At 42.0% G+C, this 15011-nt stretch overlaps 1 protein-coding gene across 4 annotated transcripts in view; it reads right to left on the bottom strand.

The window, feature by feature from the left end:
* Positions 1-15011, bottom strand: part of NEK1 (NIMA related kinase 1) — a 145371-nt gene that overhangs the window by 42096 nt on the left and 88264 nt on the right. For 3 of the 4 annotated variants that reach the window (XM_056560943.1, XM_056560935.1, XM_056560917.1), the window contains 5 exons: positions 14265-14321; positions 12479-12683; positions 9015-9158; positions 3272-3472; positions 547-756 (listed from right to left, as the gene is read on the bottom strand). In XM_056560943.1, the coding sequence (XP_056416918.1) occupies positions 547-756; positions 3272-3472; positions 9015-9158; positions 12479-12683; positions 14265-14321 (817 nt within the window). The remainder of the gene's footprint in view (positions 1-546; positions 757-3271; positions 3473-9014; positions 9159-12478; positions 12684-14264; positions 14322-15011) is intronic. The other variant, XM_056560925.1, reaches the window with a different exon arrangement.

Genomic DNA, 15011 nt, shown 5'->3' with positions numbered 1-15011 from the left:
TTACAAAAACATCCAAACCCACACCTAGAATGACTTCCAGGTGGGGGTGCAAATCCCCTTTGTAGTGCACCCTCCTTAAAAAGCTTCACTTTCATTTTGTTATATTTTAAAATTTACATACCGGTGAAGAAAAAACTAGGTTAAAAACCCAACAGCTTGACCACACTCTTATTTGTATAGGTGGGCTTCCTACTGAAAGCCAATTTAAGAGCCCTGTGGATGAGGATGCTGTTGTTATTAAAACCGTAGTAACCTGCCTCCCCTACGTGTTTCGTGACACCAGTCACGTCATCAGGGGTGTCTGAGGTATATGTGCTCTGGACAGTTCCTAAAATGGACAGAGATGTCAGCAGAGAGCTCTGTGTTCCAAAAAGAAAATAATTTCCTCTTTAGTTTTCAGCAACTAATAAATACTAGAAGGATTAAGATTTTTTTTTAAAATAAAAGTAATTTACAAATCTGTTTAACTTTCTGGCACCAGTTGATTTTAAAAAATATATATAAAAAAAGTTTTCCACCGTAGTACCCCTATAAGCTGTTTCTCACCATATGACTGGTCCTCAGCTGGGCAAGAATCAGAAACTGCATCAACCGATCCTTGCTTGGGAGAAAGACAATCTTCTGGTTTCGGTGCATTCAGTCCTTCCAACAAGTCTGCATCAATAGGAAATGCTTTCATTGAATCTTGATCCTTAAGGTTATTATGTGCTGGACCCTCTTCATCATTGCTGACATAAAGCTCACCTTTAGAAAATGCTTTATTACAAAACATAGAATTAAATGGTTTGCAGTAAAACAAATTGTTTCAACATTTTAAACTAAAACAGCAAGGACAGTGCATACGCAGGGGACAACATATATCTATGATAAAAATAGAAAGAAAAAGAAAAAGAAGAAAATGCACCAAAGATTACTGGGGAGCAAAATAATGCAAACCCCGATCTGTAGAGTCATTGGTACACCACTTGTCATTTCAGGATAAGCTGCTATAGGTGTACATAAGGAGTAGCACTTTTTCTGGCCATTATAAAACTTCCCTGAACTGGTGGGCGGAGTCTAACCTCCAGTACACTGTGCACATAAGAAGGATCTTACTTGCCTATGTATTCAAACAAACCCTAAGTAGCTGCAAGGAAGCATTATAGAGCAGAAGTACATACTGGGATGACATCTAAAACTTACAGTCAGCTCTTATAAAGTCTCCTTGAAGTCTCTCTCTGTATCTGAACTTCCAACTCCCTCCTTGCCCATCCCCTCTTCATAGAGGTGTATGAGCTACTAGCACATAACGAAACTAAGGGGGCATTCCCATCACGTTCTGGAGATATGGCTGCTGGATCTGGCACGAGAATTAAAAAAAACTGATGCTGCCGTATCCCCACCTCACTCCATTCATTTGAATGAGCCACATGGCTCAGCTGTTGACTTGGCTTGGCTCATTTATGAACTGTATCCGGTTTTGTTGCTGGACTGAAAACTGTGCCACGGTTTTGGTCCAGCAATAAAACTAATACAGTCCAAAAATGAACCGACTGGAGTCACTAGCTGACGGGGGATATGGCTGCAGCTGGTTTTTAAATTTTCCTGCTGGATCTGGCTGCTGGATCTCCAAAACATGGTGTGACTGCACCCTAAGATGTTTTTTCAGATTGAATTGAAGTGTAATGGGAGGAGGTAAGAGAAAAAAAAAGATACATACATATTTTTTTAACACTGATAATATGTATTACCAAGTTTTTTACATTGGCGTGTGCTATTCGTTTACAAAGTGTAGATACCAAGAAATTCGAAAACAGAGCACTCACCCAGTACGTGTCTCTAAGGGTAGGCTGGTCCTCAAACGGGGTCTTTGACAGGGAGGCGGTAGATGGAACAGGGGGAGTTCAGACGCCAGCCACGGTCCGTATCACGCCAATGGGCGCTTCGTCAGACCGTACCGGTACGGCCTGACGAAGCACCCATTGGCGCGATACGGACCATGGCCGGCATCTGAGCTCCCCCCCCCCCCCCCCGATTCCATCTACCGCCTCCCTGCCGGAGACCCCGTTTGAGGACCAGCCTACCCTTAGGGACACGTACTAGGTGAGTGCTCTGTTTTCAAATTTACTGGTATCTATACATTTAAAAAATTGTTTGTTTCTGTGAAACACCTCCCGGGATCCAAATTGGGATATACATACTTCCTCTCCACCTATTGTCCGTATGCTATTAATGCTGCATTTATAACAGTGACATATTCAGTGCCAATTCCTTTCTGCTTTTTTTCTTTTTTTTTCTGGTTGTTACAATTCTTTTACAAAGGTTTGTTGAAAGAATGGTAACCTAGTTATAATGTAAATAAATGTATTTTTGTTACATTGTAAATTGAGATTGACATACATTTATAGTTATACAGCAATCTCTTAAAATGGGCTAGGACATTAGCTCTAGAAACAGTCAACAACAGGTGAACATCTACTTAGAGTAGTCCATTCCTGAACCCCCTCCCCCCCAGCTGCGATCAGACAATTAACCCCTATCGTGCAGATCTCCTGCCTGGCATCCCAGCTCTCCTTACGAATAAGGCTGTGTCAACCACGGCATGAAGTGGCGGCTGACACCCCCCCTCCTTACATCTCTATGGGAGAGCAAGAGATACACGAACGCTTTATCTCTGGCTCTCCCAGAGAGCTACAAGGAGGGGTGTGTCAAAACCCTGTGATTCTGCGGATAGGGGATACGTTTTCCTTAACTGGACTACTCCTTTAGATAAAAGGAGGAGAAATCTAGAAAATTAAAAAACTTTTTATTCCAAAATTTTATATACATATATAACAAAATCTTTACAATAAAACATATTCAACACAAATAAAGCAGTAGGACATGATGATACATGTGGTAACTCATAACCAAAATAAAACAACATTTTATCATAGTCACTACTACAACGAAATGGATGTGCATGATGTACGAGCAGCAGTCTCTCCATGAAATGATGATGGGCAGTTCATTCTTTGTGTCAGCAAGGGTTCTAGTTGCCAGACCCCCACAAAAGTAATACGTATGCCTAGTTTGACTGACAAATCTTTTATTGAAAAATAAATGTAAAATGTTTTTACCATTACAATTCCACATGTGGAATAAATTTAATCTCCCAGACCAAGTACTGTAATGAACAGAGAATCCATAAAACAAAAAAAAAAAGGTACCAAACGATATGTGCAGACACACAATTTTACTACAGTGCTGCCAGGATTATAATGTGAAGCAGAAATGAACACTACATACTTACCAGTTGGAGCCTCCGGAGCTTTGTTAGATTCAGATACGTTGGTACCATTCACTAAGGCAGTGGACTGGTCCACCATAGGGACATTCAGTGCATCAGGTGAGATTAGAGAATCCATATCCACAGAAGGATCTTTACATTTCTCTTCCTCGTGTGGCTGAGCTTGCTCAGTGTCTTCCTCAATATTCTTTGTATGAACTGGACCTGTTCAATACATTGATTTACAACATGACTAAATTGTATCATGGTATCAAAGCTTAAAAAATACTGAACTTTAGTAGAGTTTATTTCCCTACATCTGGATCACGGTAGGTCTAATAAAGCTAAATCTACTGGACTTTTTTTTAGAAATCTTGAAAAAAATGAACTACTTATCAAAGTATCTTATCCACGGCTTGAGGATATCTGTGTGAGGCAACCGGGACGTAGCTGATGTTCACTTTACGTGTGCGGCAACCATCCTATGCTATTCTACTGGTGGACCTGCGACAGAGGTTCTACCATTGCCTGTGTCCCCCATCTTTGTGGATTTGATTTTGGATATGCTGCTTTCCTGAGAATTTTACTTATCCATAAAGATTCCTCTAGTCAACTGGTAGATAAAAGTTCCAGAATTGATACCATTAATTAAAACTACAATATAGTATCCAAAAAGAGTTACAAGAACAAAACAGCTATAACCGTGGTACAAGCACAATGACTTTTGCATTGTTATAAAGTGAACAAGCCAGTAGTACTGAAAACAAAGTACATAAGAAACTGAATGTAGAACTAGACCTATGTAAAATGTTCTTCTTGCAGTTAAAAAGTGGATGATTTATGTCCTATGATTCCCTTACATGGGGGAGAAACAAAGCAAGTCCACAAAATACAGATGTAAAAAATGAATGGGAAAAGTGATTGTTTAACCTCTTAAAGTGTACCTGTCGGCAACAAAAACTTTTTTTTTATATAATGTAGATAATACAATTATAGTATATTTGTAATTTACAGTGGTTAAAAAATTTGTATATTTATGGGTGGAAAAGTGCTTTAACTGCAGCTATTGCCTGTGAGGAGTCCAAATACAGGAAGTGAGGACAGGAGAAGCAGGGCTCTGTGCATGCTCATGGTTTGTCAATCATCATGTGTCAGCCCATAGCATGTCACAGAGCCTCAATGCACAGAGCCCCGATTGTCCTCAGCGCACACAGCCCCGATTGTCCTCAGCGCACAGAGCCCCGATTGTCCTCAGCGCACACAGCCCCGATTGTCCTCAGCGCACACAGCCCCGATTGTCCTCAGCGCACACAGCCCCGATTGTCCTCAGCGCACAGAGCCCCGATTGTCCTCAGCGCACAGAGCCCCGATTGTCCTCAGCGCACAGAGCCCCGATTGTCCTCAGCGCACAGAGCCCCGATTGTCCTCAGCGCACAGAGCCCCGATTGTCCTCAGCGCACAGAGCCCCGATTGTCCTCAGCGCACAGAGCCCCGATTGTCCTCAGCGCACAGAGCCCCGATTGTCCTCAGCGCACAGAGCCCCGATTGTCCTCAGCGCACAGAGCCCCGATTGTCCTCAGTGCACAGAGCCCCGATTGTCCTCAGTGCACAGAGCCCCGATTGTCCTCAGTGCACAGAGCCCCGATTGTCCTCAGTGCACAGAGTCCCGATTGTCCTCAGTGCACAGAGCCCTGCTTGTCCTCAGTGCACAGAGCCCGGCTTATCCGCAGTACACAGAGCCCCGATTGTCCTCAGTGCACAGAGACCCGATTGTCCACCCTCACTTCCTGTATTTGGACACACAGGCAATAGCTGCAGGGAAAAAATATACATATTTTTAACCAATGTACATTACAAATATACATATAATGGTATTATCTAAGTTATATAAAAAGTTTTTGTTGATGACAGGCACACTTTAAGGACGCAGGGCATACCTGTACGCCCTACGCCCACTTCCATGATATAATGCAGGGTCACATGCTGACCCCGCATCATATCGGGTCGGTCCCGGCACCTAGCAATGGCCGGGATCCATGGCTAATACCGGACATCACGGATCACGGTGATGTTCAGTATTGACCCTTTAGACGCGGTGATCAAAGTTGATCGCCGTGTCTAAAATGTAAAAAAAAATGCATCCCAGCAGCTCAGTTGGGCTGATCGGGATCACTGCAGTAAAACCGCAGTGTCCCGATCAGCTGAGGACACGCGTGGAGGGTCCCTACCTTCCTCCTAGGCGTCCGATCATCGATTGATTGCTCCATGCCTGAGATCCAGGCTGGAGCAATGGAGCGCTGATAACACTGATCAATGCTATGGCATAGCATTCATCAGTGTATGCAATCAGAAGATTGCATGGTATAGCCCCCTGGGGCGGAAAAGTGAAAAACAAAAAAGTTAATAAATGTGATTAAACCCCTTCCCTAATAAAAGTTTGAATCACGCCCCCTTTCACATTTAACAAATAAAAAATGTAGACAAAAATAAACAAACATATGTGGTATCGCCGCGTACATGGCGTACATGTAAAAAAAAATTCCAAAGTCCAAAATTGCGTATTTTTGGTCACTTTATATACCATAAAAAAATGCATGAAAAGAGATCAAAAAGTCCCATTAAAACAAAAATGGTACAGATAAAAACATCAGATCACGGTGCAAAAAATGAGCCCCAAAACCACCATGTATGCGGAAAAATAAAAAAAAAACTTATAGGGGTCAGAAGAGGACATTTTTAAACATACAAATTTTTGTGCAAATAGTTATCATTTTCACCAGAAGTAAAACAAAATCAAACCTATATAAGTAGGGTATCATTTTAATCCTATGGACCTACAGAATAAAAATAAGGTGTCATTTTTACCGAAAAGTGCACTGCGTAGAAACGGAAGTCCCCTAAAGTTACAAAATAGCTTTTTTTTCAGTTTGGTCACACAAATATTTTTTGGTTTTGTTGTAGATTTTTTTGCTAAAATGACTGATGTCATTACAAAGTACAATTGGTGGCGCCAAAAACAAGCAATCATAAGGGTCTGTAGCTGAAAAATTTACAGGGTTATGATTTTTAAAAGGTAAGGAGGAAAAAACGAAAGTGAAAAAATGGAAAAAAAAACTGAGTCCTTAAGGAGTTAAAAGACATGTCATAATATCCAGTAAGGAAAAGTTTGGAAGAAACATACACAAGTAATAGATCCTGTCCATGTCCGTAACTGTCCAGAGCAGGTTAGGGATGCTATGAAGCTTTGCTCCTGCTCTGAACAGTTTGTGACATGGACAGATATTTCAGCAGAGAGCACTGTGGTCAGACAGAAAAGAAATTCAAAAAGAAAAGAATTTCCTCTGTAGTATACAGCAGCTGATAAGTACTGGAAGGATTAAGATTTTAAAATAGAAGTAATTTACAAATCTGTTTAACTTTCTGGTACCAGTTGACTAGAAAAAAAATGTTTTCCACTGGAGTATCCCTTTAAAGAACTTACGGTAATATTATTATACAACCCCCATACTAACGTCAATCCATGTGTGTGGCGTTTACAATCAGACATGGCTGAAATGAAATCCATGTGATATGAAATTTTCCTGGATGTAAATACAACTAGTACAAGATCTCACTCCACATATGGTCTGTGAAGATCTATTGATAATGGGAACCACATTGGTAAATACGTTCTATGCACAACCACACATTATAAATAATTTTCTTTCTTGCAAGAAATGATTACATGGTCATCACATTGAATAATTCCATTTTATATATGGAATGCTAAACATCCCTTACGAGGTAAAAACAAATGATTACGTTTTTGACATTTATCATTACATACTGGATTGTTTCTGGTTTAATGGGGAGATTAAATGGGGTTATTCTGGAATCAAACAATTTAGCTTCTTCCTTTTAAAAACAGTGCCATTCTTGTCCCTAGGTTGTGTGTGGTATTGCAGATCAGTTCTATTTAAGTGAAAGGAGCGTAATTGTAATAGCACAGTAATATCAGCTCTGTTATTCTAATCCTAGATAACCCCTTTAAGACTGGTGCATGGAATGCAGTCTGAAGAAAACTGAGGGCTGATGAAGTAAGATGCACCAAATATGTTAAACTTTTTTTTTTTCCAGCCAAATTTGTTTGAAGTGAATGTGACCTGAGATGCAGTTACCAGGCACAGCCACTACACGCCCTCTCCATTAATGTCTAGCATTCACGCCCCCTCCCTAAGACATGAATGGAGGGGGTGTGGTGTGACGGCACTAGGGGGCATGGCCGTGACTGCACTAGGGGGCATGGCCGTGACTGCACTAGTGGGCGTGGCCATGATGGCACGTCCCCGTCTCTGTTGCATCACCCGACACAGAATGGAGGAACAAAACATGCAAGTCAGGGTGTGGGGGTGTGCCACAGGATTTCTGTCTTACAGGTAATAGGCTTAAGTGCTGTTTCATATGTATGCTATCTTTCACAACTACTATATGTGATCATTACTTGTAGACTGGTCTTTAACTCAATGCTAAACTTAGCTGCATGCATCGCTGCTACTTGCTCTGACCAGCCGATAGCTATCCATTTGGATTTTATATGGAGACTCTATACCTGATAGCTAATGTGAACAGCCTTATACTTTGTTTACATATCTGCCACTGTACACTAGTGACGTAATCCATTCAGTGTATTTGTGTGTTCCTCCTATTAGTATTCACAATTTGTAGTATTTTAAATGTATTTTATAAAATTGTATGATTTTATATATTAAATAAATGCAATTTACTGTTTTATTAACACTCGTGTTATGAATTCTTGGTTGCTAATCCGCTAATGCATGTAGGGTATATATAAGGTGCCACAAAGCTAAATCTAAGGCAGCTTAGAGGTAGCGTAGATTTCTACCATGCCAATTTCCATACATTTAGTTAAAGTGTACATATCATTTGCAAAACCGTTTTATATAATGTAGATAATAACATTATGGGGGGAGATTTATAAAAAATCTGTCTAGAATAAGAGTGGTGCAGCTGCCCTTAGCAACCAATCAGATTCAGATTGCTTCCTTAAAAATTTCACAGGCCTCTTTATAAATGAATAAAATAATACAAGCCGGGCCCTGTGCACTGAGGACAAGCCGGGCCCTGTGCACTGAGGACAAGCCGGGCCCTGTGCACTGAGGACAAGCCGGGCCCTGTGCACTGAGGACAAGCCGGGCCCTGTGCACTGAGGACAAGCCGGGCCCTGTGCACTGAGGACAAGCCGGGCCCTGTGCACTGAGGACAAGCCGGGCCCTGTGCACTGAGGACAAGCCGGGCCCTGTGCACTGAGGACAAGCCGGGCCCTGTGCACTGAGGACAAGCCGGGCCCTGTGCACTGAGGACAAGCCGGGCCCTGTGCACTGAGGACAAGCAGGGATCTGTGCACTGAGGACAAGCAGGGATCTGTGCACTGAGGACAAGCAGGGATCTGTGCACTGAGGACAAGCAGGGATCTGTGCACTGAGGACAAGCAGGGCTCTGTGCACTGAGGACAAGCAGGGCTCTGTGCACTGAGGACAAGCAGGGCTCTGTGCACTGAGGACAAGCAGGGCTCTGCGTAGTGAGGCTCTACAACAGGCTCCCAGCTCACACAGCAGGATGATTGACAAGCCAGGAGCCTGCACAGAGCCCAGCTTGTCTTGCCCAAACTTTCTGTATTTTGTCTCGACACAGAGGCAATAGTTGCAGGGACAGCATTTTTCTGGAAGGCTAGGTAGGCTACATGGCGTAGTATCTACACAAATCTTACCACTGGTGACTTGTAGAAATTCCGTCTGGAATTGAAGTTGTGCTTCACCCAAAATCCTCACAACTGACTCAACTGGACTCTTCCCCCATTCACGTCTTTGTCTTTCCTCCAAATCCAACTTTATTACACCACCGACAGTCTTATCTGGGTTAAACAGTAAATCAAAAATAAGGTGAAGTGATGTAAATATATAGAAGTCTTTATATTGTTAGTCATAAAACAATTGCAATTAAAGACAAGTGTTAGAGAGTTATTCGTGCCTCAAGACCTGAAGCACATGATGCAACATTTACACATATACAGTCGTAAGACGTTCTGTCTTTTTTTTAAGACAGGGGCACATAGGGCACATTCACAGCATATTTCATGTGAATGTGCAAACGGCAGTCACAAGAGGGACTGCAGAGCGAGCTTCTGGCTGCAGCTGGGTAGCTCTGTGTGTACGCTTTAGTGGAGGATTTCCCACTGTATAAATCTGCCGCTACGAGCGGACACACAGAGGGAGCTCATTCTGCAGTCCCTCTATCACTGCTTTCGGCACATCTGCAGCGTGAAATACGCTGTGGATGCGCCCCATGTGACCCTGCCAAATGAAAATTTCTCTTGCATTCTGACAATACAAGATTCTATTGCAACATGCCATCTGGGGTCTAGCCCTAATCTCAAGAGATGTAATGGGAGACTATATTGTGAAATACACATCAATGGCCACAATAACTTTATATATGCACTTTATATTTAAAGTGACATCCTATAAAAGACTTGTCCCTATACACACTGTCATGGCTCTGAAACAAGTAATAATAATATCAGTGACCTCTACGTATTTTTTTGTGGGTCCAATGTTAGGGACCAGGCATGGTGAAGAGGTAACAACTGTGCAGTGCATATTTCTGGCTAAGAACTGCATCACGAGTTTCATTTATATTGCATGAGCTAAGCCACCTTGTAGATCTGATCGCTCAGTATGAGTTCTACTTTGGCTGAATGGATGCTTAAACTTTAGGAATATACTGCTAATGTGAAACTGGATATTATGGAAAACCTGTGTAATAGCTCTGCAGTATAGTACATCTGTGCCTAGGTGTTTTCTATTCCAGAATTCTTTTTTTAATATGAACCCATGTGGTTCTGTTAATTCATTTTCAGCAATGCGAAAACCCCACATGGACTCGTCACAGAATTTTTTTACTATTATTCAGGCTTAAGCTCCTTCCCATACCGTAAATAAAATCAGGTAGTGACAATAGGTAGCATAATACATTTTAATGGAACACATTATTCACTTTACGAGCCTCAAACTCACCATGCTTTCCTGCACAGGTGCACTTCAGACAATGGTATATAAAATAAAGTGCAGAATCTGAGCTAGTGATTGCTCTAATAAATTTTTTAAAGCAGATTAACAAATAGATCCTTAGTATACTGAAGAATAAGTACCACCTGTATACTTATACATCAGTGAGTTCTAGAAAGTGATCAGCAGAACCATAACCTGCGTAATGCAGTCTATGAAATACTGGGCACTGAGCACACTCACATAACTTAAGTACATAACATTATGAACTGCTACAGTAATAGACTTTTTTGTTCTGTGAGATATTTGTAGTTATACTGCACAAATGTCAACTAAAAAGGCTCTATTAAACCATGGCAGTAATAATTGTATATCATATCCACCAGATAGCCTTTGGGGTAAAAAGGAACGTATATATGGATTTCCTAATGAAAGCTAAAACAGTCATTTTGGTATTTATCAGGGTTTCCATTTATTGGCTGTATGGAATAACCATACAAAAATAACCAGTAAAAAACTTACGCCATACGGTATTGTTTTCTTTCCCTCAATAAGAACCTATGGTGATGGATGCCACAGTGTTATTAATTGGATGTATACCTCAGAGAATATCCCTAAATGTGCCTCTAGCAGTCAATGTGAGACGCAGGGTGAATAAGCCTAACAAACAATGACTTTCCCTGTCTTGACACTGGAATATAACATTATGACGTGTCATCTGATGCAGGAAGAAGCGGCTAGCACAGAGTACTGAGACCCATCGGAACTGCAGCAGTGGTGAATGGGGGCAGATGAGTATGTTTTTTTTGTTGTTTTTTTCATATGCAGCCCCTGCACATGAAAAACGTCAATGAGATTGGAAGAATTTTTGTATACTGTCTAATAAAAATCCCAAAACAATACCTATGTATGTAATAGTTACTCTTTGCCTGATGAACAAGTTTCCATTTGTATTTAGCAGTTCAGTAAGCATTCTCCATAGCAGCCATATGAATAGCACTGTGTTCATACAATCAATAAAGCAGCTCTCGTCCCTTATTCCCAGCAGGAAGTCCCAGTACATATCCAGCTCAAAAATACATATAGCCATGCATGCCGGGAGTTGTAGTTTTGCAACATCTGGAGGTCTGCAGATTGAAGACCACTGCATAGGAGGCAATACTCACGTGTCCCCGCCGCTCCAGACCCGTCACCGCTGCCCTGGATGTCGCTCCATCGCTGTCGCCGTGTCCCCGTCGCTCCGGAACGTCTCTGCTGCCGGCGGGGTATCCTCGCTCTCCGTCGCCGCCATCACGTCGTTACGCACACCGACGCACGTACGAGACGACGTGATGACGAGGAAGGAGAGCGCCGGCCATACAGGGGATCCCTGAACGGAGAAGACACCGAGGAGGCAGGTAAGGTCCCTCCCGGTGTCCTGTAAGCACTAACGTGGCTATTCAGTCGGGCTGTTCGGGACCGCCGCGGTGAAATCGCGGTGGTCCCGAACAGCCCAACTGAACAGCCGGGTTAGTGTCACTTTCCCTTCAGACGCGGCGGTCAGCTTTGATCGCTGTGTCTGAAGGGTTAATACAGGGCATCACCGCGATTGGTGATGTCCTATATTAGCCGCGGGTCCCGGCCGTTGATGGCCGCAGGGACCAACCCGATAGGGGTGTATTCGCTGTATAAGACGCACCAACTTTTTCCCCCCAGTTTTGAGGAAGAAAAAGTGCGTCTTATACAGCGAAAAATACGGTACTTGATGCGGCCAAGCCTCACCCAGCCTCCTGAGACCCCTGATGTACACCCATAAACGTTAGATGGTTGCACCTACACAAATTGGGCAGTTCATTACATCACTGAATGGGAGTAATTCAATCAGGCAAAATGTACCTTTGTTCCCTGTATCCTACCCCAGGTGACAAGTAAAGTAGTGGTATTTATATGACTTTTTAATGTTTATGTGTTATGTCCAGAAAGCAAACTAATAGAAATATCTTTTGTATTATAGTTTTGGTGGAGTCCATTGTAGTTTTACTACAATGTTAGAAGGGTACAGCTGATTGCTTTGTATTGCTAATTTTAATATTACACTTTATTACTGCAGATATATGTATGATGTAAGGATCACTGCTGTGCCAGAGTTATACCAAGAATATGTTTCTTAATGTTTTCAAGTACTTACTTTCATCGGCACATAAAGTGTCCTCTATAAGGGTCAGCTGTGAAAGGGGAATTACTGGATCGTCTGCTTGCCACTTCTTACGGTCAGTAACATGGTTTTCTTGCTGTTGCTCAGCATCACCATTATCAGTCTTCTCTGTCATATCTTCCTCTTCCTGAGCTTTAAGGTTCTTGTTTAATCTCTTCAGTATTTGACGTTTTTCATTCTAAAAATAATAAAACATTAAATCCACCATCACCTATAATACTGCTAATTATGTGTTATACACTTACTGACCACTTTATTAGGTACATCTGTTCAATTGATTGTTGACAACTTGTGGAAGTTTAAACAGAGCATCAGAATGGGAACTTAAAGAGACTTTGAATATAAAAAGGGTTGTTGGTGCTAGATGGGCTGGTCTGAGTATTTCTACTGGGATTTTCTGCACAACAATATCCAGAGTTTTCAGAGTACGGTCCCAAAACAATTAATGTTATTTGCAGCAACCCAGGCATATTGGGTTAAAAATAAATAAATAAAAACTCCTTTTAAAAAGGGTGTCTGTCCCCTAAAGTCTGGACACATAAGAAATATCACTAAAAGTATTTCACTATAACTAATGTTCTGTTCTTTATGTTCTGAAAGCTCATGTGTTGGGATTATCTTTCTTGCATGATCAAGTAATTTCTCACAATGTTAAAGGGGTACTCCGGCCCTAAGCCATCTTATCCCCTATCCAAAGGATAGGGGATAAGATGTCTGACCGCGGGGGTCCCGCCGCTGGGAACCCCAGCAATCTTGCATTCGGCCCGCCCCCGCTATGCAAGTCTATGGGAGGAGGCGGAGTATCGCGATGGCACGACTCCACCCCCATGTGACATCACGCCACCTTCCATAGACTTGCATAGCGGGGGCAGGGGTAATGTCATAAGGGGCGGAGTCATGAAGTCACGATACTCCGACCCCGTGGTCAGCACCCAGCAGTTTGTGAGCTGGCAGCGCAGCGTGCAGCTCAAAGAGGTGGGTGATGAATGCAAGATTGCAGGGGTCCCCAGCAGCGGGACCCCCGCGGTCATACATCATATCCCCTAACCTTTGGATAGGGGATAAGATGCCTTAGGGCCGGAGTACCCCTTTAAGAGACTAGTTAATGCCCAAAATTGGAAGGCTAGGTGAAGGATTCCCTGTGGATTAATTGGATGAATGAATGGATGGAAATGTGGAGTTATAAGATGCATATGCATCTTGCAAAGTGCATGGAAGTTAGCATCATACATGGTAAAAGAGAGTTGGAGAGAGAAAAACAAAACAGGGCAAAACAAGACCGTTACTTTCACTCTTTTATCACAAGCTTTTCATACAGGCATTTAGGTTAAAGGGGTACTCCAGCGCTAGGACATCTTATCCCCTATCCAAAGGATAGGGGATAAGATGCCTGATCGTGGGGGTCCCGCCGCTGGGGACCCCCGTGATCTTGCATGCAGCACCCCAGTTAAAATCAGTCCCCGGAGCATGTTCACTCCGGGTCTGATTACCGGCGACCACAGGGGGGGCAGCTTTGGATAGGGGATAAGATGTCTAAGCGCCGGAGTACCCCTTTAATGTGTGGAGATTAGATATATATATATATATATATATATATATATATAAAAATCTCTAAAGGGTCATGTCAGGGTGTCGGGCGCAACACTGTTTGTGTTCCTTGTATTATCAATATTACAGTGAACAAAATATGGACAAGAATTTCTAAAATAGTAATTTTTTACAGATTACAACATTCTTATAAAGAGAAATGCCTACTGACTTGGACTGTGTCTTTTTGGGGGCCTTCTGTGGTGTCCCTGATTTCTGTTATTTCAACCTGTAGAAAGAGAAAAAGAAAAGAATGGAAACAGAAATAAAAAGCAAAATAGAGGATATCATGTATTATGCTTTTGTGGTTTAGACATTTATTTTCTACACAAGTGTTCAAACAATTTTATCAATCGTATACTAAACTGCATAAAAATGTGGTTTTGTAGGCTTCATAGTTACAAATACTTCAGAAAAGAACAAACCAAGACAATGAATTCTCCTATGTATTCTATTGTCAGTTTAGCAATTTTCATTGTCTGCATTTGCTGATCAAGCCTGGAAAATACTCCTATTTAAGGGAGTTCTTCAATTAAATACTAAATTTCTCTGTTCAGCAAACATTTTATTTTGCTCTAATTTATATTTTCATTTCAATAAATGCTCCTGTGTCTAGATTTTGATGTTGCATAGTTGTTATAGTGCCCCCTGGTGTTCTTTTTTTAACTAATTTTTGAATAAATAAAAAACTAAAGTAAAAAAAATAAATATATACTTATTTGCCATACAATATTAACAAGCAACAACGGTCATGCTGGGAGGTGTAGCTTGGCAACAGCTGGAGGCCCCCTGGTTGGGAAACACTGACCTAGTGTGTCCAGTGCTGGTGAGTAGAGGTGCCAATTATTACTGACTGGCGGCCTGCACCTGGCAAGGATCAATTCTCTGCATAAATACAGACTATAGGTGGTGGTACTAG

The sequence above is a fragment of the Hyla sarda genome, chromosome 1 (genome assembly GCF_029499605.1).
Source record: "Hyla sarda isolate aHylSar1 chromosome 1, aHylSar1.hap1, whole genome shotgun sequence".
Taxonomy (NCBI): domain Eukaryota; kingdom Metazoa; phylum Chordata; class Amphibia; order Anura; family Hylidae; genus Hyla; species Hyla sarda.
This window is presented reverse-complemented; position numbering and strand designations above follow the sequence as displayed.